The sequence below is a fragment of the Mobula hypostoma genome, chromosome 4 (genome assembly GCF_963921235.1).
Source record: "Mobula hypostoma chromosome 4, sMobHyp1.1, whole genome shotgun sequence".
In the NCBI taxonomy this organism is placed as follows: domain Eukaryota; kingdom Metazoa; phylum Chordata; class Chondrichthyes; order Myliobatiformes; family Myliobatidae; genus Mobula; species Mobula hypostoma.
The window spans coordinates 122,373,428-122,400,270 of NC_086100.1; the positions used below are offsets into that span (position 1 = coordinate 122,373,428).

The 26,843-nt window shown below is 40.1% G+C and overlaps 1 protein-coding gene across 1 annotated transcript in view; it reads right to left on the bottom strand.

Moving 5' to 3' along the window:
• slc10a7 (solute carrier family 10 member 7) overlaps positions 1-26,843 on the bottom strand; it is a 225,734-nt gene that overhangs the window by 49,723 nt on the left and 149,168 nt on the right. Inside the window, exons 6-7 of the mRNA XM_063045038.1 lie at positions 15,864-15,899; positions 7,208-7,291 (exon numbers count right to left, since the gene is read on the bottom strand). Coding sequence (XP_062901108.1) covers positions 7,208-7,291; positions 15,864-15,899 — 120 coding nt within the window. The remainder of the gene's footprint in view (positions 1-7,207; positions 7,292-15,863; positions 15,900-26,843) is intronic.

Below are 26,843 nucleotides of genomic sequence, written 5' to 3' on the forward strand. Positions count from 1 at the left end.
TTTTTTTCTTGGCCCATCAGTTTACATTATTAAATAAATACTTCCCTTATCATCTATTTTCTATGTTTGTCCTCTTTTATAAGTGTTCTAATTTTCTGATCTCCAATTTCACTCCTCCTCTTCAATATTTTGAAAGCAAAGCATTTTGTTGATTTGCCAAGCAATTTTAAATCCTTCTCAACAGCACTGGAAAATCTACCCTTTCTATACAACATGAGTTGTACAAAGCTCATATCTGGAAAATAATGAGAAGTTCTAGGAATAATAGTTTAGGCAGGTTACATTGGTCTTAATAAGCAATGATCAACGAGGATTTACCAGAATGATACCTTAACTTCACTCCCGCACTAAAGTAACATTGTAGAGAGAGATAAAAGCTTAGATTTCTTTTTGCATGTGCTGAAACTGCACTGAGCTAACAGTTATCAAAAGTGCTATTAGTACCGTAAATCTTCAAATGCAATTCTTGTTGAATAGTGCTGTCAGTTCCTCTGGTGAAACTGCATACGGTCACAGCTTTGCGAATACAATGACACATTTCAATTCAATATCACTTAGAGGCTGGAGTGTGGTTGTAGCCTTTGGACCCAGCCCTTAAAGGAGCATAGCATGAACAGGGACCACTGTTGTAACTTGACAGAGTATCTGGTGTGCAAAACATGCCTGCAACGGTTCTAGGAGAGTGCAGAACACATGTTGCAAGATTCACAGAGAGACTATGTAGGGTAATCTGCTTGGGAACTAAGGAAACCCTACAACCAGATCATCTTGGCAGGAAGTTACTTTAGAGATTTAGCCTGGATCTGTGAAGTCCATGAGTGTATGTGCTTTAGGAAGGTCTACAATAGTGGCAAATACTTGTGCTCAGTTTGTCTCATCCTCTGGGCTGAAGAAAAATGCTGCCACCTCAAGTGCTGAGTTAGGTGACGTCCCTGCTGCAGAGGGAAGGATTAATCTGTGAGGTGTGGCATAGATGAGGCCTGCAACGAACCTGCATTGGGAAACTTGAAAGCAATCATGACCTTAACTTGAAATGTGTGAGCCTTAAGATCACATGACATCATGCCATTTCATGAGGACTGTTTTGCTGAGGCGCAGCCAGCATAGATAGTGGTCCTCTGAGATGGAAGTGGGTTCCTTCAATTCTGGCTGGATGAGGTCTTGGTCATGAGGCCTTCAATGTTCTCCTCCCATATGACACACGTAGCTGCCTGCGTGCCTCTAATACCTATGTTTCCTTTCACTGTTGCCCTGCAAAAGGAGTACTAGGTCTCAACACAGACCCATTGGTATCAAGCTTCCAGTGCAGAAATATACATGTGTGACCAGTCTGTACAATAAGCAAAGGGGCTACAGATGCTGTGCAGCAGTATGTTAAATAATGTGCTTGACTATGCAAACTGTATTTAAATTAAAATTACATTCATCTTACTTCACTTCTGCAATATTTTGCTCTTAATTAAGATTTAATATAATGTTGTGGCACTTTACAAATGCATGAATGGTAATGCACCGACTTAATTTAAGCTCACGAGATGTCTAAAATGTTTCCAAGTACGGTTTTACATGGCATATAAATATTTTACTTTAATTATTATAAATTCTCAAGAACTTGCAACAGAGAAAGACTAGTTCTACATAGACTTAATGGGTCAGAACTTATTCAATTGTAAGGAATTCCTTAAATGACAGGAATTGCCAGTAATGACAAATGCAATTGCTGATAGTTCCTTCAAAAATCCCACCAATATTTTATTATGGGCTAATACAGATCTTAATTTTGCATGAGCCATTACTGAAGAAAATTTGGTACTGACAATAAAATGGAACTACTAGCATAACAATGCATAGTCAGTAGCAGATTTTAAGAAGTATTTCAAAGGAAGCAAAATACATTTAAAGGGAGATTTAGAAAAGGAATTCTGGAGTCATAATCTTTTCCCTTATTCATTCATAATATAAAAACAAATCTAGAAAAGATAAATAGCATTTATTGCTATTTTAGAAATGGAATTAACTGACCGTCTTGAATTTTTGCAAACGTTTCACTGAAATTACTGCCAGTGCTATTAAAGAGAAAGCTCTCGGATTCTGACCCAGCAATAACAGAATGTGGCATATAATTTGGTAGTGATAGTATTTTCATGTGCCTGCTACAAGGAGGTACAGGTCAACTAGTTGATCTGATTCAAGTGCTAGTTCCTGAGACAAATTAAGCAACAGTACTTTTTTTTTAGCTAGACCAGTGTAGTGAAGAAGAGGTGTCTAAGGTCTGCTGCTCATCTACAACTTTTCATATGAGATTCATTCATATTTTGACTTTTGCTCTGATGTTCCGAGGAGTCCTTGGTAAGAGAGTATATAATCTAGCATAATAGTGTCTTGGTGTTGGTTCATAAGTGAGTGCCTGACACAAAACTGGAGATTAGTCAGTGGGGTTCCGGGATTGGTGATAGGACCTCTATTTGTGATATATGTTGATGACCCGGATGAAAATATAGATGGGTGGATTAACAGTTAGATGCACAAGACCCTGATGACTTGCAGGGTTCATCATTCTAAATTCAGTCTCTACAAGTTCAGATAATCAGATAAGTGCACGACAACAGCGAGAGCACTAGGCATTTCTGGCTGAAAATTTCTTTGAGTGATATTACTTAAATCGAACAAAGTCATGTGTTTCAATCTACAAACATATCTTATGATCCTTAACGAAGCTTATGCCTGCAATTGTTTGAATTTTGATTTTGTTTTTTTAAAAATTAAAAGATAAGAATTTTCTCAGTGCAATAGGAAATGGTGAAAAACTGCTTTGAATACTAATCCACTTGTTGTAGAGGTTTGGATCCCCCATTGATAATTCAAATCTCTTCTTGTTATGTCATGATCTCATTTGAAAAATAAATCAGTCGCAGGCTGTCACACAAACCAAAGGAAGTGAAGTTGCACAAATGAAAATAAATAATACAGTGCCTTGAAAAAAGTATTCGGCCCCCACAACTATTTCATATTTTACTATCTCATTTTCTAAATTAAAATAATCTGAAGTAGGATTTTGAATTAATCTATAGAACATTGCGCATCATGTCCAATCAAAAGAAAAATTCCAAAACCTGTCAACAATTTACTAAAAATTAAACACCAAAATTGTGAGGCTGATAAAGTATTCAGCCCCTTTGCAATTACTATGCTAACTTCCCTCAGGTGCAATATTACCTTACCAGTTCACCCAATTTGTTGATGTAAAAAGTTGGAGGATCACCTGTTTCCAATGAAATCATAAAAAAAACACTCGCTCCCTCTGTAAGGTACAACAGTATGGTAGATTTTCAACATATGAAACCAAAATGAAGACAAAAGAGCATTCAAGGTAAGTCAGAGAAATGATAACTGAGAAGCACAAATCTTGGGAGAAACATGAGACCATCTCAACGGCACTGAACGTACCTTGGAGCTCAGTGCAGTCCATCGTGAAAAATTGGAAAAAACATAAAACCACAGCCACACTACCTAGGTCAGCCCTCCTCCCCCCACGCTAAACTTAGTCACCGGAGAAGAATGGCACTTGTAGGAGAAGCTACTATGATGTCAACAGTCACTCTGAGTGAGCTGCAGGAGTCAGTTCATGGCTCCACAATCCCTATGGCCTTGCACAAAAAGGGGAAAAGGGGATTATTGGAAGAGTGGCAAGGAAGAAGACTTCTAAGGTTCAAAGGTTGAATTTAATGTCAGAGAAATGTATACAATATACATCCTGAAATACTTTTTCTTCACAAACATCCATGAGAACAGAGAGGTGCCGAAAAAATGAACGACAATTAAACGTGAGAACCCCAAAGTCCCCCCCAGTTCCCCCCTCCCACGCACAAGTGGCAGCAAGCAACCTGACTAAAAATAACATAACCATGCCCAAAAAGAATTAACAAAGCACCACTCAGAATATACTGTAAAGATGTGGAAGAAGGTCTTGTGGTTGGATGAGACTAAAGTGGAACTTTTGACCCTCAACACTAAGGAGGCACGTGTGGCATAAATCTAATACTGAGCATTAGCCAGGTAACAACATTCCTATGGGGATGCTTTTCAGCAGCAGGGACTGGAAATCTGGTCAGGGTTGAGAGGAAGTTGAATGCTGCTAAATACAGAGAGATCCTGGATGTAAAACCAGCTAGTCTCTGCCAGAAAGCTTAAACTGGGAAAGACTGTTGTTCGTCTTTCAGCATGACAACAACCCAAAGCACACGACCAGAGCAACCAAGAAGTGGTTTCGAATGAAGAAAATTAATGTCCTTGAGTGGCCCAGTCAGATTCCTAACTTTAACCTAATTGACCACCTCTAGCAAGACCTCAAAATTGGTGTCCATCAACTAACCTGGCACAGCTTGAGCAAGGTTGCAAGGAGGAATGGGCAAATCTTGCTTCATCACATTGTGCAAAGCTAATACACACCTATCCAAAAAGACTACTGGCTGTAATAGCTGCAAGAAGTGGTTCAACTAAGTACAGGGAAAAAGGGGGACGAATACTGATGACATTTCAATTTTTGAATTGTTTTTTTTCATGCTTTACAATTTTCACTGTTTTTTTTGGGCTCTACTGTGGACCCAGCTGGTGGCGTAGTGGCATCAATATCGGACTTCGGGACGAAAGGTCCCGGGTTTGAATCCAGCCTGCCGGCTCCCCTGCACGCTTTCCATCCGTGCTGGGTTATGAGTTGGTGATCTCTTTGGAAACTCACCCGGCAGAAAGCAATGGCAAACCACTGCTGTAAATTGCCTCGTACTCGATTCCCCACTACGTCAGAGAGGCGTGGAGGGAAATCGTCCGCTAACCGGAGAAACTCCGGATGCGATGTACCTTTCCTTTTTTTACTGTGAGAAAAAATTGAGCTTGTAATTCACAAATAATAATTCTCAGTTAAATTGAGCCAAATTCCTGGTTGTAATGCTTATTTGTGTGAACAAAGGGTTTGGGTCTGAATACTTCTTCAGAGCACTGTAAATGACAATAATGTCAATGTGAAAGTGATTGCCTACCACCAGTTTTGTTAACTAATGTATGAGCTGTATTAAGATATTGTATATGTATATTTATCTATAAAAAAGATAACAAAATAGCTTTGTTACACTATTTTGATACTAATGAAAAACTCTGATTCACACCCACCTGTATTCAACATCCTCCACATTTGCCGGTTACACCCCTCTAGAAAACCACCCAATTAAGTGGCAACATATCAGTGTTCACAGAAACTTTTTAAAAACATAGAATGATATCACTTGACGATGTTCAGGCTGGCCAAAAACAGTTACTTGGGTTAAACCCAGCTCTTGGGGACTAGGGACTATAATTGTTCAAGGGCGCATCCAGGTCTTTTTGAATATGATGAACGCTTCTAGCTCCACACATTCTTTTAGTGAAAATATTTCCAATCCTTAGAATAAATTTCACTCTTCCAAGGGAAAAAGATTATTCTTGTTTATCCTGTTTACTCCCAACTTCTCAATTTCTGACATCCCAATTAAACTTCATTTCCCCAATGTTCTTTTTTTTTCATACTTCCAGCAACAGCTCTGCTCTGCACCCCACTGTTCTGGCAACATTTATTTTTCAATGTGCCTCTCATTCACCTCTTTCTAGTTGCACTCCTCCAGTTAGCTCAGCTATCATCAAGAGTCATTAAGCACTTTGCTTCGATGGCATCAACAATATTTGTGCCTTCCAGTGAAGCTGCATTTAACATCCATTTACAATTTTGTGTAAGACACTGCTCATAAAATGGTTACATCTGCTTTGGAGATACCAAATGCAGATTGGGCAACTACTTTGCAGGGCCCACCAGCTCAAGTCAAGTGTGATACTGAGCATCCAATTGCCTGCCACCTTAGATTGCCATCTTACTCCTAGCCTGACCTGTCTGTCTCTGGCCTCGCCTTTTCCAGTGAAGCTGAATGTAAGAGTGAGAAACTGCACCTCTTTTCCAACTCAAAATTGAATTAAACTATTCTACATAATCAGGATTTTCTGTTTGTGTCAGAATTGGACAAATCTGATACAAGGCCATCCTCTTGTAACATAAACTTTGTTCTCCTGACAGATGCCACCTGCTCGAGTACTTCCAGCATTCTCTTCTAGTTCACATTTCTGGCAAGAGCTGTGCTCTGCACCTCATGATTATATTACTTGGACAACCTTAGTCACCACCCTCCTATTGACATTCCCTTTGTTTTCTCCCCTGCAGCACTGGTGAGCACAGCTCTGTCACCCTGCTACCACCATGACTTCCAATGGGCTACTGGTTAACAGTACCATCTGGTCTAATAGCTCAGATTCTGGTGTCACAAGTCACTTTGCTATTTGTTGGTCTTCCATGTACATGATTATTTAAAAATTTTTCATGAAGCAAGATGCTAGAAGCATGAGTAGACAACATCATAGTGAGGGTAACCTTGTGTTTTATCTTAGCAAACAACACCACTAATCAGAAAGAAGGACTAAGAAATCGGAACAGAAAGGGTAGAAGAACTAATGGGAAAATTCAATGCTAAATCGGGTAATGAAAGGAAAATTAACATTGAATTGCAAGTTACAAATGAGACAAAGGAAAAGTCAAAAAGAGCAATGTTTTAAGATGTTTTCTAAATTTTCAAACAACCATTCAAGCAGAGGAATGAGATTCAAAACTTAAAATAATAAATTTTCATTGGTAGAGAGGATAATTCTTACATGTTAAAAGATACCAAGTCTTGGAACACACTGACAGACACTCTGCAGCATGCAGGCGTTTTTGATGGAACTGTTGGCTAGCTATCTGTGTAATCCAGTTTGTCATTATATAGCTCTCTGATGCTTTGGCAAGGCTTTTGTTATTTTATTTGGTTTTAAATTTAATATTAAATTTTAAATGTTTAAAGATTTATATTATATTATATGCCAATTATTATTGCATTTATTAAAAGAATACCATGACTTAAAACGTTACTTGATGTTGTTAAATAGGATGTTGGATTTCTTTGATCTGAAACTGGTTTATGACTTACTTAATATACTCTGGATAAAAAAAAATCATATATCCTTTTTATTAAATCTGTAGCTTAATTTCTGCACATTACTCCCGACCATTAATGCTTAAGATTTGTCGAAACAGTAGCATTACTACAGAAGCTATCATACAGGGAAAAGATGAAATATCCGTAATTATGCTTACCTGCCCTATAATGAGGGGAACTACTACAGTCATGAATAACTGAGAGAAAATTGAAGTAAATGGCACTGCAGATGAAGATCCCAGCTGCAAAATGAAAAATCATAAAATAAATAAAACAAAACACAATACAGACAATCAATCAAAACACACTACCTATGTGTACAATAATTACATAAAAATCAGGAAAAAAGTCACTACCTTCTTCAGTAGAAATTCTTTGAGAACCATTGTGCCATAATTATACAAACAGACACACAAACACACACCCCTAGACTTGAGTAATTAATAAGGAGAGTTAATGCACTACCTTAAAAACTTTACTGCACCAACATCATTAATTTCATCATCTAAATTTCCCACATGGCACTATATTTACTCTTAGCTTCATCATACACTTAAGACAAATTTCAGAACAAAGAATTTTTCTTAGCTTGTATTTTGTTGAATTCACTAAGTCTATAAACCAAAAAGGGAAATTTCGGTAGGCAACAATTTGAGATGATTTTTCCATGATTTGTCATTTAATACAGCAGCAAAGTATTTAGCATGTTTTTGCAGGTCACCTGCATTTTAGAATGGCACCCTCCATTTTCAATTTGGAACATGCGTTAACCAGATAAGCAACTGTGTGCATCCTTCACCAATCAAACTGAAAAATCCTCAGACTCTGAACTAGGAAGTATATATTGGCATAGTTAATTCATATCACACTAACAACTTGAATTAAGCAAAGAGAAAAAGATGACAGGTCAAGGAAAAAAATTAATATTTTTAATTTGCTTTTTAAAAATAGCCTGCGGTAACAACATTTTCAGTGTTGGTGAATTTGTTTAATAATAAGCAATCTGAAAAAATTACTATCACTGGAATGAGCAAAAGTTACGTTCACTGTGTATGTGGTACTTAAGTTTGAGAACTTTGCATCATTCTATATCACAAACACAAGAGAGTTTGCAAATGCTGGAAATCTTGAGCAAGAGACACAAAATGCCAGGGTATTCAGCAAGTCCAGCAGCATCTATGGAGGAAAATAAACAATTGATGCTTAGGGACAACATCCTTCATCAAAACTGGAAAGGAAGCGGGAAGAAGTCAGAATAAGAATGTGGGCGAGGGGAGGAGTACACATTTGTTCCTGTGATAGGAAAGACCAGGTGAGAGGGAAGGTGGGAGGTGGGGGAAGGGGATATGAAGTAAAAAGCTAGGAGGTGGATAGGTGAAAGAGGTAAAGGCACGAAGAAGAATCTAATAGGAGAGGATGGTGGACCATGCAAGAAAGGGAAGGAAGGAAGGGAACCAGAGGGAGGTGATTAACAGGTAAGGAGAAGACCTCAAACCCCCAGAGTCTCATCTCACATACTACAACTATATGATCCTCAGAGCACTGATTATCACCCGCCACCATCCCACACATCAATACAGGCCCTTTCATATCCTCCAACCTTAAACTTCTTAAACTGCTGAGTTTGTTCTAATATCTACCCTGTACCCCACCATCCAGCATTGCCTGGCTCATCAAAATTCTACCAGCAGTGCCCTACCACAATTACCAAGCATCTTCAGTTACAGGGTCATCATGATCCCATGTTGTTATAAAACTGTAATTGTCAGAAGTTTGATCTGACAATAGTCAGAGAGTCACAGAATACTACAGGACAGAAACAAGACTTTCAGCCTATCTGGTCTGTGCTGAACTATTAATCTGTTTAGTTCCATCGATCTGCACCCAGACTGTAGCACTCTATATCCCTCCATCCATGTATCTATCCACATTTCTCTAAAATGTTGAAATCAAACCCAAATCCACCACTTCTGCTGGCAGCTCATTCCACATTCTCATCTCCCTCTGAGTGAAGAAGTTCCCCCTCATGTTCCCCTTAAACATTTCACCTTTCATCTTTAACACGTGACCTCTAGTTGTAGTCTCACCCAACCTCAGTGGGAAAAAAGCCTGCTTACATTTGTCCTACCTATACCCCTCATAATTTTGTATACAGTACTTCTAATAAATCTCTTCTTGTTCTCCTATACAGTAGGGAATAAAATCCTAATCTATTCAACCTTCCCCTAAAACTCAGGTCTTCAAGTCCTGGCAACATCCTTGACATTTTTTTCCTGCACTCTTTCAACCTTATTGATATTTTTCTTGTAGGTAGGTGACCAGAACAAGACAAATTAGGCCTCACCAATATCTTATACAATTTCAACGTAACATCCCAAATCCTATACTCAATACTTTGATTTATGAAGATCAAAGTGTCAAAAGTTCTCTTTACAACCCTACCTGCTTGTGACACCACAAACATGGATCTGTATTCCTAGATCCCTCTGTTCTACCCATCTCCTCAGTGCCCTACTGCTCAGCACGCAAGTCCTACTGGTTTGTCCTCCCAAAGTGCAACTCCTCACAAACGTCTGCGTTAACTTCCATTATTCTTCAGTCCATTTTTCGAAATGGTCCATATCCCACTGCAAGCTTTGATAGCCTTCCTTGCTGACCACTACGCCCCCTATCTCGGAGTCATTCACAAATCTGCTGATCCATATTATTACATTAACACCCAGATTGTTGAAATAGATAACAAACGACAATGGACCAGGACCTATTCCTGTGGCACACCATTAGTCATGGGCTTCCAATCAGAGAGGCAACCATCTACTACCACACTCTAGCTTCTCCCGCAAAGCCAATGTCTAATCCGGTTTACTACCTCATTGTAAATGCCTAGCAACTGACCCTTTTTGACCAACCTCCCATGGATCTTGCCAAAGGCCTTGCTAAAGTCCATTTAGACATCATCCTTTATGTTTTGCCTCCATCAACTTTCCTGCTAACTTCTTCGAAAAACCATAGGTTTGGTAATATTTTGAAATGCAATAATGAATAAAGAAAGGAGAAAGAGTTGGTTAAGCCATTTAATTCAAGGCAGATTCTATTAAGAAATTTTATTGAATCAAGGTTACATGATTCCATTGTTACATTTGGTATATTATATATAGGTGTACTGTTAAATTTACAAATAAAAAATCATTAGTTTTTCAATAGAACAGGATTTAAACCCAAATGAACTACAAAAAGGATGCAAAATTATGCCAAAGTACATTGGATTCACCTGGGTATTAGTTTCAGATCACTGGTTCAATTTCACAATTATAGTTATCGATATATCGATATTGCATAATTTAAGCACAATCTTAAACACAAGGGATCTAGTACAGATTTGTTCTTAAAATTACATAACACAAAGATATACACTATATATTCACTTATGATTTAGTAATGCAGTAAATGACAAAAGTTACAACTTGCTAGCGACTATGTCAATTTTCTTACAAATGCAGTTTTGCAATGATTCCTTATCATTGTTGGTTCACATTCACCATGACTCTGGTGTACTACAAAAGATCTATGAGCCATATCTGGTCGCGGAATGGCCAATCAGACCTGCACTCGCTGTCACCTGTTTTTGCAGCCCCACCTCTATCCCATCTGAATTTTTGATGTCCGCTGTGGGTCCTCAACTCCTTAAAATTAGCAACTCATGACATTAGCAGGAGAAATGTATGGAAATCAGGAGGAATGCAGTGGAGGCTGTGCTGCAGACCTGAGGTAGGACACCTCCCCACTGCTCACTGAGACTCTGGGACTAGGGATCCAAGTTAGCTAAGAACCTCAGATTGAAGGCCGAGATACTCAAGGACCACGAGAACTCCCCCCCTCCAAAAAAAAACACAACAGCCTCATTAGCTCAGCCCGACCCTACAGCTCCAGTTATTGGCATAATTTTACATTTGGTATAGCTTTTTCACAATAAAACAGTGGCAGTGCTGGTAAGCACAGGTTTATTTCTGCATAACACAGGAGCAGAGTACTGGGTGCTCAGGTCTGAAATAGTGCTAAACTGTAGGATTGACGTCCAGCAATCTTTCACTGTATAGCAATGAGGTAAAGTATTGGTCTGGGAAGATGGGTAAGAGAACTGGAAATGTAGCACATGAACCAAACTGAAAGGCAGTAAGTGGAACAGAGAGGCCAACCGAATAGTAAAGAGCCATCAAAGAGGTAGCAGCGCTGTAATGAGTACATCTGTACGGAAATGGTGAGTTGGACAATGAGATAACCACGAATGGAGCAACGAGGAGTTATTGAGTGGAGCAGTGAAGAGCTAAGTGGAAGTACCAAGTAACGGAACAAAGGGGTGGTAATCAGAACAGTGAAAGGGCTCTATGTGGAATGGCTAGGAGAGTGGGAGGAATAGTGACACGTCAGTGAGTGGAGCAGTGTGGGAAAAGTGAGGCAGCAGAAAGTACTCTTTTGTACAAGAAGGAAAAAACAAATCAGAACTTGGTGATATACAGTTAAGCCATATCTTGTGAATGATCTAAAGGAGTGGTTTGGATTAGAAATCTGGACTCCTGTTGTGCCTCCTGCTTTTTTCCACAAGAAGAAGAGCAGTATTTTCCCTGGCATGACAGTTCAGAGTAGAGTGTGCTTTGAGGATCTGGTGATATGCATGTAAACCTAGACGCCAATCAGGAACTGAGCATCCAGTTGAATGCGTGCTCATATACGTGGACAATTAAGATAAAGTGCAGGAAGAATGAACATCAATACTGTTTCAGTCAGTGGCAGGCCAGAAGTCAATTTTGAAAAAATTAGTTCCACTCAACTGATTACTTGAAGAAGCGGATTGAATGACAGTTAGTTAAAGTGATAGAAAATAGAAATATAATGTCTAAAGAGAAATTGAATAAGATGGCCAGCAACCAAAAACACATACAATGACCTTTCCAGTCCCAAAAGATCAAAAAACAGGGAGGATGGTGGGTTGGAGGGAACACTATTCTCTATATGGGTAGAGGGATGAAACAAACCATCATCCATGTGTAACTCAGCACATTGTGGATGAAGAATGTCTATCACTCACCTAGCCATCTACTATCTGCAAACCATGAAGAAGAAGGAGGAGGAGGACGATGAGCAGGAGGAAGAGGAGGAGGACGAGGAGAACAATATAACATCGTGCATGGCAGCTCTTGTTTTGCTTTGGTAAAACTAGAATTGATCTTCTTTTGTTTAGTTGTTAGATTTTTGATAAATGATGTTGAAAAATAAAACTTTTTTTACTATAAAACATTTGTTTTATCACATTTTAAAGTGATTTGCAACCTGTAAAGTGCTTTTAGAGTGCAATCATTGTTGTAATTCAAAATACATTGGATAGATACCCAATTGCACTCAAAGTATATTGTTTCATTCAAAGTGGTTCCACAGCTCAATCCTCTGAATGACTGAAACACCCTGAATACCCTGGCTGGCTCTGCTGTCACATTATCAAAATTACTAACAGAATAAATAAATCCACATAATGCAATTCTTGTAAGGAGGTATGAGGTAAAACAAGAACAGCAGAACTTCAAGAAGTTGGTCAAACATAAAGTAGTATAATTGCAAGTAACGCACACATAATGCTGGACGAACTCAGCAGTACAGGCAGCATCTATGGAAAAAAGTATAGTCTTTTTTTCTCCAGTCCTGATGAAGGGTCTCAGCCTGAAATATCAACTATACTCTTTTCCATAGATGCTACCTGGTCTGCTGAGTTCCTCTAGCATTTTGTGTGTGCATTGCTTGAATTTCCAGCATCTGCAGATTTTCCCTTGTTTGTGCATAGAACAATTGACTAGGTTTGCACACTATTTTGTCTCTGGTCTCACCCAGGAGAGCTGGAGAGTACTAACTCCTCTTGAACCCATCGACAATTTTATCTGGAGCTTTTGCATGATACCATGACTCCAAGAAGGTGAAGGGGTTGCTGATGTTCTGATTTATAGCTTTCAAATGAGTTGAAAGTGGCAGAACTTCAATACCCAAAAATCTAAATGATTCCAAGAAGTCAGGAACAAAATAAAAGTGTGGTTTCTGTCATGTCTCATTTGGCATTGGAATCTTCTTTACACACTTTCTACCAGCTGTGCTGCAGTAGACTACATTGTACAGGCCAGCATAGGTTTCACTTCCATGTGTTCAACTGGCAGTTGAATCATAAAGGTAGAATGTAACTGCTGCCAGATCAGGACTGCATTTAGAGTTGGTTATGCCATATTTTCAATCAGCTATGTAGATTTTTATTACCCCAGGTGATTTCTGGTCCTCCATGCCAGGAAAGAAAAGTTTTTTTTCTAATGAGTGCCTGGAGTCCATTGCCTACTTTTTACTATTATTGCTGCTCAGGATTTGCCAACAGCTTGATACAGTCAAGGTAAGTGAGAACAATGGGCTTGCAATAACAGGCAGGTTAATGCCAAACATGATGATGAACTCAACATCACACTGTAGGTACTCCAACGTTGGGATGCAGTGCATCAGTGACAATCCTCTGATTGTCTCCAGTTTAGAGACAAACTAAACTGGAGCCATAATCTTCTGCATAAGAAGGCTAGGAAGTCCATTGAAATGATTCTCAAGTGGCTAATTAAATACAATATTCTTCCAGCATTAGATAGGGCAATTTTTATAGCAAAGATTTCAATAAAAATGGGGAAAAGGTGACCAGCCACAAAATATTGATAAATATTATCTGTAATGATAGACATTTTATTTCCCTTCACATTACTTGTGAAATAAAGGAATCTAAAGTTTTGTGATTGTATTTGGGGCCAAGCCAAGTCACTAATAAAGGATAAATATTATGAAGGATAATATTTAAAATTAAATCGCTGTCACTTTTAAAGTCCTTCTTCACCCAGATTTAATTATTTATCTAGTCTCTGTTCATGTTGTTTAAACATGAGTATGTGCAGTCCTTCCTCTATTTGGCATCCACACTATTATATTTTAGGGGGAGGGGAGAGGGAGGAGGGAGGTGTGTGTGTGTGTGTGTGTGTGTGTGTGTGTCTGCCTGCCTGCCTAGGGGGCTTCTCGAAGTCCAACCCCACATCCCTGTCGCTAGAGATAGAAATGGGTAAGGCTGGTCAATGGAGCTCTGGTGAAGCTGTATAGGCCAATCCCTATTTTGTGGGTTCAATGGATTACAGAAACATTGTTGAACTCCAGCCATAGGGAGGTCATCAGTGGCCTATGCTCCACTGGCAGCCAAGGGCCCAAGAAGTGGTGTGTGAAGGAGGTGAGAGGGAGGAATTAGGCCTCCGATAGAAATTATTGCATGAAGAATAATATCACTTTGTCCACAGTTGATATGTAAAGGCTGAACCACTGTCAAGAGTACCTGGTGAAAACTTCTGACTGGCATGATGCAGTTTGGAAATTGTTGCAAACATGACCCCCGTCAGGCAAAAATTTTCATTTGTAAAACACAAAAACATACCCATGTAATCCAAGCACTCTTAAGAAATCTATTTTAAATCTTTCAAATGTTAGAACGGTTTGACACAGACAGCAGAATCAGAAGGCGTCGTGAAAGCTGGTTACCACAAAATCCAATAGAAAATTCAATATTCTTTACCCGAATGGTGATAAAAATGTCGAAACTGTAAGAAAGGAGTGTGACTGAATTTAAGAGAAGAAAGAGGGAATTAGAGACAGTTTCACTGATGGATTTAATTAAGGAAAAATCGACTGGTTGATCCAAACTGCAAGTTCTTATACTTATTTCCTATGTTACAGCAGCAGACAATTATTCAGCACCAGTAAAGCAATTCCAACAGTGGCATTTCTTCTTTCTTTCTGAAGAGTCCTGAAAACAATTCTCTCAAGTGGCTATACAATTTCTTTATCAATCTTCTGATTGGTTCCACTTCCATCTCTCTGATAGGGAGTAAATTCCAAATTATATAAACTTTCATGCTTAATAAAAAAGCTTCTCATGCATCCCTTTTGTAAATGTTGACCAAAGTGTGGCTTGATCCTTGAACAATTTAATGAAGGGAACAGCTTTTCTCTACTTATATATGTAATGCCCTGGTTAAGATTTCTACTGCTATGCTGTGAGGTAATTTGCATTGGCAGTTTTCTGGAAAAGCAGACTGCCATGTTGTAAAGTGTGTTTTGAGTTCGGCGAAGATAAGGATGCACGTTGTCTAACTCGGGAACGTGAGGCTGCAAATCAGGATTGTGGGATGTGGAAGAAGGTTAGAGAGCTGTGAGGAAGAGTTTTCTGAGGACAGAGTCCGATACGTAGTATTTAGGCGGGAGATGTGGAGAGAAGATTGAGAATTCAATTCAATGGGAAGATGTTATTGTAAGGAATCCTTCACAAAATGAAGAAGTCCACGATGGGAAGTTCTGCCAGTGATTGATGATGAGAATTCAGTGCCGTGAGTAGTGATTATATCCAGCTTTACGAAGAGACGTCTCCAATGGTCATGTGCACATTTAGACTAGTCTAACTGTAATAGGCCCTTTTATTTACTTTTTCTTTCTCTTAATAACTGATAAAGCTGAAATTAGTAAATATACTTTTATTATACTTTTATGTGGTGTACAATCTGTTATTTCTTGCTGACTGGTAATTGTGTTTGGGCATATTTACATAGCATTTGTTCAAATCAAGATTCCTTTAATCAGAACATCACGACGCTCATTTGTACTGATAGTTCACTGCTTGGATGAAAAATTACTAAGTATTAGCTTGTGGGCATTACAGTTGGACATGCATTTTTTGAAACAAAAAAAAACAAAATGACTGGTACTCACAAACAGCAGTAGTAATAATGGTGTGATGACAATCCCCTGAAAGAAAACATTAAATTGTTAGTTTTTCCTCGAAGGAAAAAATTGTAAGCTTAACTTTATGAGTAGTGTTCATCCATAGAGAATATTAAGCAGTTCTGCAACCTTCCTGCATCCTTCAAACCGATGCCTCACAGAGGTGGCATCTATCATTTAATGGCCCCCAATCTCCCATCTTATTACTACCATCAGAGAGGAGGTACAGGAGCCCGAAGTCACATGCTCAACTCTTTAGAAACAGCTTATTTTCCTCCACCATCAGACTTCTGAACAGACAATAAAACAATCCATGAACACTAGCTCAATAATTTTGCTCTCTTTTTGCACTACTTATTTAGTTTATATATATATATACACACACACACATACATAATAATAAAAATCAGTTACTACTTTGGAAATCTGTTTCTCCAGAGCAGTATCAATATACCCACGGGAAGAAGCCCATCAATTATAAACACAGCTTCAGAATTGTCCCCGGTACTGATGATAAAAAAGCAAAGATCGAAACATTGGTGCTGAGGGGAGGGTGAGAAGGAGAGGGAGAACTTATTACGGGTAGATGGATAAGGATTGTTATTATCTGGTGAGATGATACAGGAAAAGAAACAAGGAAATAGTTAGAATAATAAAGGAAGGGAGAGAAAAAAACTAAGGGAAGAAAGAAGTGTCCTTACATCTGACTGCATAGAGAGAAGCATGTAAATGTTCTCCTTTACCAGTTCTATATCCCTCATAGCCAGAAATATGACAGGTATCGTCTTTCTGTGATTCTAGGAACACGTTCAGTATTCTGCTGATCATATAGGGATGGTAAGCGTAGTGTTGACAGATTTAGTAGCCTATATTAAACAAAATGCCATGATCTCGTATCAACATTATTCTCCTCGCAGTAACTGGTTTACCATTTATTAGTTGGATATCTTAAATTAGTTTAATTATTTTTTTTAAGTTTGCTCCCATTTGCAGAACCTGTGCCGAACTACACAAGCTCCTGCATAGAGAGAGAGAGGAATAATATATAAATTCAGACTGGAAGGGGTGGAAGGGAAAGTGAGAAGTTAAGGGGAAAAGGAAATACAAACCAGTTGAAGGGAAAATACAGAAATCAGGTGAAATGAGACCATTGAAAGATCTTAAAACAATCATGAAAATTTTAAATTTGAGATCTAATACAGGTCATTAAGCACTGGGCTGAAGTGTGGATGCAAGTTAGGAAACTGATGAATCACAGATAATAGTTAAAGGAATCCTAAAAATTCATCAGGTTACTGAACCAAAAAGATGACAGCAGACAAGATTTTTAACCTATAAAGGTATGTCCTTCCCATGAACGTGTGGCTTTCCTCCAGGTGCTTTGATTTCCTCCCACAGTCCAAAGACGTACCAGTTAGTAGGTCATTGTAAATTGTCTCATGATTAGGCTAGGGTTAAATCAGTGGGTTACTGTTGGCACGGTTCAAAGAGCCAGGAGGACCTATTCCACGCTGTATTTCTGAATTAAAAAAAAAATAAATAGATAGTAGCACTGCAAAAGAGTTATATTGATTCTGCCTGTCTGGCAAATATCATCAAATAAGAGGAAATATTGTTAATGTTTATGCAGGCATATTGATTATAAATCCTTTCTAGCTCTTTTTTTGGCCTACTTAATGGCAGAAGGATACAGAAGTGCAAAGAAAATAAGCTGGCATGATTACTTTCACAAGATAGAAATAAGAGTCCATTGGAATTGAACGCTGAACTCTGATGTCCCAAGCTGCAATACCATGCTACACTACCATGGCAGAAACTTACAAAGCTGCTCTGTTTAACATTGAAATATCTAAAAACTTAATTTTAAATAACTAACTGCATTACATAAACCATTACCGTGCTACGTTTGCTATCTTTGAGATAACTATTTCCATCTCCATTTGTAAGTAGGCCTCACTTTGCTGAAGTGGACTTGCCTGAAGCCTACTTACAGATGGAGTGGACTGGACTGTATTCAGGGACTTGTCTTCAAATATGGATGATTATGCCACAGTTGTTACCGACTTTATTAAAACCTGTGTGAAGAGTGTGTGGCTATGAAAACTTGCTGTACATTCCCAAACCAAAAACCGTGGATTAACCCAGAGGTTTGTTGTCTGCTGAGGGCTAATTCTGTGACATTTAAATCTGGTGACCCAGGTCTGCACAAGAAAATCAGGTATGACTTGCAGAGGGCTATTTCAAGAGTGAAGAAACAATTCCGAGCAAGTTTAGAGGAGACATCAGAGGCATGTCAACTGTGGCAGGGTTTGCAAGACATTACCTTCTACAAAGTGAAACCCAATAGCACGAATGGCAAGAGATGCTTCACTACCAGATGAGCTCAACACCTTCTATATCAACACTGAAAGGGAGAATATTATTACAGCTGTGAAGATCCCGGCTGTACCTGGTGACCCTGTGATCTCTGTCTCGGAGGTTGATGTTAGGATGAGCCCTCGCAAAGCGGAAAGTCTAATGTTTTTTGTGCTATTTATTTAATTGGGTTCTCTTTATCTAGTTTTAGGACTTGTGAAGATCTGATCACATTTTATGTCATATTTATGCAGAAAGAGAAAATTCTAAAAGGTTCACAAACTTTCCAGCACCACTGTACTTACTGTAATTGATTTACTTTTCCCCCTATATTATCATGTATTGCATTGAACTGCTGCCACAAAGCAAACAAATTTCATGATATATGCCGGTGATATTAAACTTGATTCCGATTCTGTTTCCTTCTAGAAAGGTTAGCAAAGATATCCTCTAACCAGGGCGGTATTGATCTACTTTCAGTACTAAGTTGATGGTGACCTTAAAACCACCATAGATCCTGACTGACAGACCCATACTTCTTGGTTACTGGGACCACAGGTGTTGCTATGGGGTCCACTTAACCTTGAAAAGAATTCCTTCAGTCTCCATGTGATCTAGCTCACTGGCTACTTTATCAAAGATGGTATAAGGAAATAGAGGGGCTTTGTAAAACTTGAGTGTGGTATTTTCATTTAACAGTATTTTACCCAATATGTTTGAGTTTTCAAGTGCCATCTTGAACACTTATGTGGCATTATCCAGTACATTTCTTAATTTGCTTTCAGTTGACTCTATTGTAGGGAATGTGGCATGCTCTCCAATCAAACTGTAGTTGTCTCAACCCATCACGACCCCACAATGCTGGCCCTCCTGTTTTTACCACATACAAGCCCAATGTGGCTTGTTGGTTATTGTATTTCACTATTATGTATGTTATTCCCATAACAGTTATCTTATCTCCGGTGTAAGTTCTTAGTTGGATATTTAATTTTAAGATGGGGTTGGTGAAGCACAGCGACTTCTTGTCGGTAGCAAAAACAACTAACTACTTTATTAATCACACTTTTTCTGGTAAATGATCAATGCAATCAATAGACTGTAATCTCCTTTCAGAGTTGAGTGTTTGAACTGCCTGTATGACCTGGCATTTTTGCGGTGTAAGCTGAAATCTTTGGTGCAGAACAGTTGTGGCATGGCATGCATGGGCCAAATTGACGCAGCTGGACCCAGGCCTGACAGTGGGGAATGAGCCAATGGTTTGACCATTGCTAGAACAGGCTTGGAGGTGATTCAGTGCAGCAGAACCGAGGTGAGGCAGAGTTGAGGGAGCAGGGCAAGAGCCCAAGGTTTGATTGACATAAGTGCTTGGTCTAATTGGAAAGCTCAGGTACAGGCTAAACCGAAGTGTTGGGGCCCAGGCCCAAGAGTGTATTGAAGCAGCTGAGCCCGGATCCAAGAGCAAGGAACAACCTGAGGTTTGATTGATTTAAGTGTCAGTTCAAATTGGAAAGGTTGGATACAGGCCAAATTAAGCTGGTGGGGCCCACCAATGTAGTGAAGTATCAGGGCTTGGGACTGAGAGTGAGGAACAACTTAGGTTTGGACTACTTCAGCGCTGGGCCAGACTGAAAGGGTTGCTTGTCTCTGCGCTGAACTGAGGCTGTGGCCTATAACTAATGGGCTACTGGATCGGCTGCAGAAAGGACTGGCTCTGCGGCTGTGGACTCACTTTCATGAACTTCAGCTGTTTGCTAGCTTTTGTTGTTTGTATGATTTGTTTTTTTCTGCACATTGGGTGTTTGACAGTCTTCTGTTTTTTTAATGTGTTGTATTGGATTTCTTTGTTCTGTGGCTGCCTATAAGGAGATGAAGCTCAAGGTTGTATATAGTTAAACATACTTTTCTAATAAATGTACTTTGAACTTTGCAGTCTTCAGTTCGGTATCTTTGAAATGCCGTTCAAACTCATTTTGTGTAATGACTGAAACAAATGAGCCAGTATCCAATTCTATTTGAGTTAATTTGCCGTTCACTTCTGGTGTAAGCCATATTGCTTGTCTCTTGTTAATTTTCACATTGCAAGTCTCAAGGCTACTCAGTCTTGTGTCACTCTCATCATTATCAGAGTTTTCATTAACAGCATGCAGATTAATGCTCTTTTTGAAATTACAACTTGACTTTATATCTTTTTCTCTTCCCTGTGCAGTCCATTTATTTTTGTCTGCCCGACACGTTCCTGTATGTGTCCGACTTTGTTGCAATTTCTGCGTTTCACTTTTCTGTTTCGATGGTCATGCTCAATTTCATTCCTGACTGCAACTCAATTGTACCTCCAGTTGCTATTTCCATTGATACAGAGATTTCAACTGTTCTTTTAAATGTGAGGTGTGCCTCAGTTAGAAGCCATTTTTGAATGTTTTCTAGTACGATTCCACAAACTAAACATCAGTGCATCATTAGGCCTATCACTGAATTGACAATGCTCAGACATAAGCTGAAATAGATTCTCCTTGCTTTTGATTCCATTTATGAAATCTAAAGCATTCTACAATCAATGGTTTTGGTTTTAAGTGTTCCTGCATTATGCTCATGATATCAGCAAAGCTTATTTCAGCTGGTTTAGATGGAACAGTCAAACTTCTAAGCAAACTATACGTTTTTCTATCTATTACACTCAGCAACACTGGCACTTGCTTTTCATTGGCTATTTCATTTGCTTCAAAATACTGCTCAATTTGTTCAGTATACACCATCCAGTTATGTGTTGTGCAATCGAACACCTTGACCTTTTTGACAGAACCACAGAACACTACAGCACAGAAAATAGGCCATTCGGCCCTTCTAGTCTGTGCCAAAACTTTATTCCGCTAGTCCCACTGACCTGCACCCAGTCCATAACCCTCCAGACCTCTCCCATCCAATTTATTCTTAAAACTTAAGAGTGAGCCCTCATTTACCACGTAAGATGGCAGCTCGTTCCACACTCCCACCACTCTCTGAGTGAAGAAGTTCCCCCTAAACCTTTCCCCTTTCATCCTAAAGCTATATCCTCTTGTACTTATCTCTCCAAATCTAAGTGGAAAGAGCCTACTCACATTTACTTTGTCTATACCCCTCAATTTCTAAACCTCTATCCAATCTCCCCTCATTCTTCTACACTCCAAGGAATAAAGTCCTAACCTGTTCAATCTTCCCCTGTAACTCAACTCCTGAAGACCCAGCAACATCCTAGTAAATCTTCACTGCACTCTTTCAATCTTACTGATATCCTTCCTATAGTTGGGTGACCAGAACTGCACACAATGCGCTAAATTTGGCCTCAGCAATGTCTTATACAACCTCATCATAACCATACTCAACACTTTGATTTATGAATGCCAGGATGCCAAAAGCCTTCTTTACAATGCTGTCTACCTGTGACGCCACTTTCACGGAATTATGTATCTGAACTCCCAGATCCCTTTCTTCCTCTGCACTCCTCAGTGCCTTACCATTTACTGTGTATGTCCTACCTTGATTTGTCCTTCCAAAATGCAACACCTCACACTTGTCTGCATTAAATTCCATCTGCCATTTTCTGGCCCATTTTTCCAGTTGGTCCAGATCCTTCTGCAATCTTTGAAAGCCTTCCTCGTTGTCCACAATACCTCCAATCTTAGTGTCATCAGCAAACTTGCTGATCCAATTTACCATATTATCATCTAGATCACTGATATAGACAACAAACAACAACGGTCCCAGCACAGATCCCTGAGGCACACCACTAGTCACAGGCCTCCAGTCTGATAAGCAATCATCCACTACCACTCTCTGTCTTCTCCCACACAGCCAATTTCAAATTCAGTTTACAACCTCTCCATGGATACCTAGTGTCTGAACCTTCTGAACTAACCTCCCATGTGGGACCTTGTCAAAAGCCTTACTAAAGTCCATGTAGACAACATCCACAGCCTTTCCTTCACCTACTTTCCTGGTAACCTCCTCGAAAAACTCTACAAGATTCGTTAAACACGATCTACCACTCACAAAGCCATGCTGACTATCCTTAATCAGCCCTTGGCTGTCCAAATACTTGTATATCCAAGCTCTCAGAGCACTTTCCAATAATTTACCTACTACTGATGTCAGGCTCACCAGCCTGTAATTACCTGTAAACAACAGGAATTCTGCAGATGCTGGAAATTCAAGCAACATACATCAAAGTTGCTGGTGAACGCAGCAGGCCAAGCAGCATCTATAGGAAGAGGCGCAGTCGACGTTTCGACGAAGGGTCTCGGCCTGAAACGTCGACTGCGCCTCTTCCTATAGATGCTGCTTGGCCTGCTGCGTTCACCAGCAACTTTGATGTATGTTGCTGTAATTACCTGGTTTACTTTTGGAGCCTTTTTTAAACAACGGAACAACATGAGCTACCTCCCAATCCTCCGGCTCTGCACCCATGGCTAAGGACATTTTAAATATTTCTGCCAGGGCCCCAGCAATTTCTACACTAGTCTCTCTCGAGGTCCAAGGAAATATCACGTCAGGCCCAGGGGGATTTATCTACCTTTATTCGCTGTAAGGCAGCAAGCACCTCCTCCTCTTTAATCTCTATATGTTCCATGACACTACTGCTTGTTTCCCTTCCTTCCATATACGCTATGCCAGTTTCCTGAGTAAATACTGATGCAAAAAACTGTTTAAGATTTCCCCCATCTCATGAGGCTCCACACATAGACGATCACTCTGATCTTCTAGGGGATCAATTTTGTCCCTCACTATCCTTTTACTCTTAATATACTTGTAGAAACCCTTCGGGTTTACCTTCACATTATCTGCTAAAGCAACTTCATGTCTCCTTTTTGCCTTCCTGATTTCCTTCTTTAGCATTTTCTTACATTTTCCATACTCTTCAAGTACCTCATTTCTTCCTTGTTGCCTATACCTGCTATACACCTCTCTCTTTTTCTTAACCAGATCGCTAATATCCCTTGAAAACCAAGGTTCCCTATGGCTGTTGACTTTGCCTTTAATCTTGGCAGGAACATGAAAAGTCTGCACTCTCAAAATTTCGCTTTTGAAGGCCTTCCACTTACTGAACATATCCTTGCCAGAAAACAACTTATCCCAATCCACTCTTCCTAGATCCTTTCTCATTTCCACAAAATTGGCCCTTCTCCAATTTAGAACCTCAACTGAGGACCAGACCTATCCTTATCCATAATTAACTTGAAACGAATGACATTACAGTCATTGGACCCAAAATGTTCACCTACACATACTTCTGTCACCTGACCTGTCTGGTTCCCTAATAGGAAATCAAGTATTGCATCCTGTCTTGTTGGTACCTCTATATATTGATTTAAAAAACTTTCCTGAACACACTTGACAAACTCCGAGCCATCTAACCCTTTCAGAGTGTGGGAGTCCCAGTCAATATGAATAATGTTAAAATCCCCTACTATTACAACTTTCTGTTTCTTACATTGGTCTGCTAAGTCTCTACAGATCTGCTCCTCCAATTCTCTCTGTCTATTGGGCGGTCTATAATACAACCCTATTAGTGTGGTCACACCTTTCCAGTTCCTCAGCTCCACCCATATGGCCTCAGTAGACAAGCCCTCCGGGCTGTCCTGCCTACGCACAGCTGTGATATTTTCCCTGACCAGTAATGCCACTCCCCCTCTATCACGTCTGAAACAACAGAACGCCAGAACATTAAGCTGCCAGTCCTGCCCCTCCTGCAACCAAGTCTCACTAATAGCAATTATGTCATAATCCCACGTGCCAATCCATGCCGTAAGCTCATCTGCCTTACCTATAATACTCCTTGCATTGAAATAGATGGACCCAAGAACATTTCTATCACGTACAAACCTTTGATTTCTGTCTGTACATGCAGTCCTTGCATGACCTTTATCCTCCTCCACCTCACTATCTGCTCTAACACTCTGGTTCCCCTCCCCCTGCAGATCTATTTTAAACCCAACCCCCCCGCTACACCCCCGGAGCAGCACTAGCAAACTTGCCTGCAAGGATGTTAGTCCCCCTCCAGTTCAGGTGCAAACTGTCCCATCAAAACAGGTCCCACCTTCCCTGGAACAAAGCCCAATTGTCTAGAAGCATGAAGCCCTCCCTCCTGCACCAACTCCTTAGCCATGTACTTAGCTGCATTATCTTCCTATTTCTAGCCTCACTAGCACATGGCATGGGTAGCAATCCTGCGATTGCAACCCTGGAGGTCCTCTCCTCCAACTTTGCACCTAGCTCCCTAAACTCTCTTTGCAGGTCCTCCTCCTTCTTCCTATCCACATCATTGGTCCCTAAATGGACCACGACATCGGGCTGCTCACCCTCCCTCCTGAGAAAATCGAGAACTCGATCCGAGATATCGCGGACTCTGGCACCAGGGAGGCAACAGACCATCCGGGATTCTCGATCTCTCCCACAGAACCTCTTATCTGTCCCCCTTTCGAATCCCCTATCATAACTGCTCTCCTCTTTTCCCTCCTTCCCTTCTGAGCTGAGGGTCCCGTCTCGGTGCCAGAGACGCGACTACTACTTGTCCCTGGTAGGTCGTCCCCACCAACAGTATCCAAAACAGTATACTTATTATTGATGGGAACGGCCACAGGGGTGCTCAGCTCTTTCTGTCTATTCCCCTTCACTCTCTTGACTGTCACCCAGCTACCTGCCTCCTGACTTTTAGGGGTGACTATCTCCCTGAAACTCCTGTCTATTTCTGCCTCTGCCTCACGAATGATCCTAAGTTCATCCAGCTCCAGTTCCCTAACTCGGTTTGTCAGGAGCTGCAGCTGGATGCACCTTTTACAGGTGTAGTCATCAGGGACAATTGTGCTGTCCCTGACTTCCCACATACTGCATACGGAGCATCTGACTGCCCTAACTGCTGCCTCCATTACCTACTCCTAAGTTAGTTAAATTAGTTAAAGGAACTTACCCAGCCTTAACTCACTGGGAGCAAGCTCGTCCTCAGCCTCTGCTCGCCAAAGTCTCTTGAGCCAAAGCCTCAATGCTCCACTCCTACCCTGAGCCACTCACACACTGGCCGCTCCTCTTCAGTTACCCCTCCTTTTATTTGTCCCTGCCAATTATCTCAAGTACTCACTCCTTCTAATCAACCAATCAACACTGTTTAATCCTTCAGTTGCCCTCCACGCTCCTTTTAAACCACACTCACCTCAGCTCCTCAGCTGCTTCCCAGCACTCAGTGCTCTCCCAAGCCCCTTGCTCCTCATCCTGCTGCGACAGTCCCGCGATCACACTGTCCCGAGTCTCTGCTCCGTGCTCCTTTTAAAGTGCACTCACCTCAGCAACTCAGCTGCTTCCCAGCCATTTTTATTTATTATTTATCACCACCCATGATGTAGCCAGCCATTTCTGCTTTTTATTATCACCACCCAAGCCTTACTGTTTATGAACATGTGAATTTCATCCGTTTTCTGCCTTTTCTAACTTAACCATTTCTGTTCCCTTCCAAAGAAACACGCACTGCACTTTTTTTTTTGAAAACTCTCTCTCTCTCCCCCTTGTGAAGAAAAAAATTGTGCTGTGCTTCTCTTAGAACTCAAATGTCTCTTCTGTGCGCCCCTCCCCCCTCCCCGGAAAAGAAAACGTGCTGCACTTCAACAGGTAGGTAGTCCTCTTGAGTTTGTTTTAAAGCTTACTGAAAGATCCAAAGGTTCAAGGTACATTTATTATCAAAGTATGTGTGCAGTATACAACCCTGACATTCTTCTTCCCCACAGACAGCCACAAAACAAAGAAAGAAAATCATGGAACCCGTTCAAAGAAAAACATCAACTCCCCGCACGTGCCAAAAAAACAACTAAATCACGCAAACAGCAGCAAAAAAAAACCAGCGATAAACAGAGGATATAAAACACAAAATTGAAAGAATCCAGGCATATTCAGTTCGGCACAGTGTTCATTATCTGCAGACCGTCCTGATTCAAAATCATCCAAAATAGCAACAAAAAAGACATGATCAGAAACCAGAAACTTGTCGCCACTTATGTTTTGTAACTCAATAAACTGTATCAAAAGAAAAACATGGGAGCCCGGGGATAAATGTGTCTATGTCATTTTACTTAAGTGAGGCACGCACATATGACATGGTGGCGTAATTATGCATGGCATTCACGTACTTCTACACATAATCCATAATGTATTGTGTACACAACAAAGAATGCTTTATCAAATAATATTACTTAAATATTACTGAAGTATTAAGTATACAACAGTGGGCAGAGCTTGAGGACCTGAGCTATAGGGAAAGTTTAAATAGGTTAGGACTTAATTCACATGAGCATAGAAGAATGATTGAGGTCTTATAAAGGTTTTCAAAATTATGCTTACAGGATTTTTCCCCTCAGACTAAGCAGAAGACCAGGCTGCAGACTCGATAGGCTAATTGGCCTAATTCTGCTCCTATGTTTTATGGTCTTATGACACAGACTAGATGGGCCAAAGTGCCTGTTTCTATGATGTAGTTGTGATGTGGAGGCATTGTACAGGCTCTGCATCTCTTGGAAAAAAATACTGATTCTGCTGCAATAGCAGTTCCAGGAGTTTTATTAAATGCTCCCAAATTTTCACATAAAGTCCCAAAAT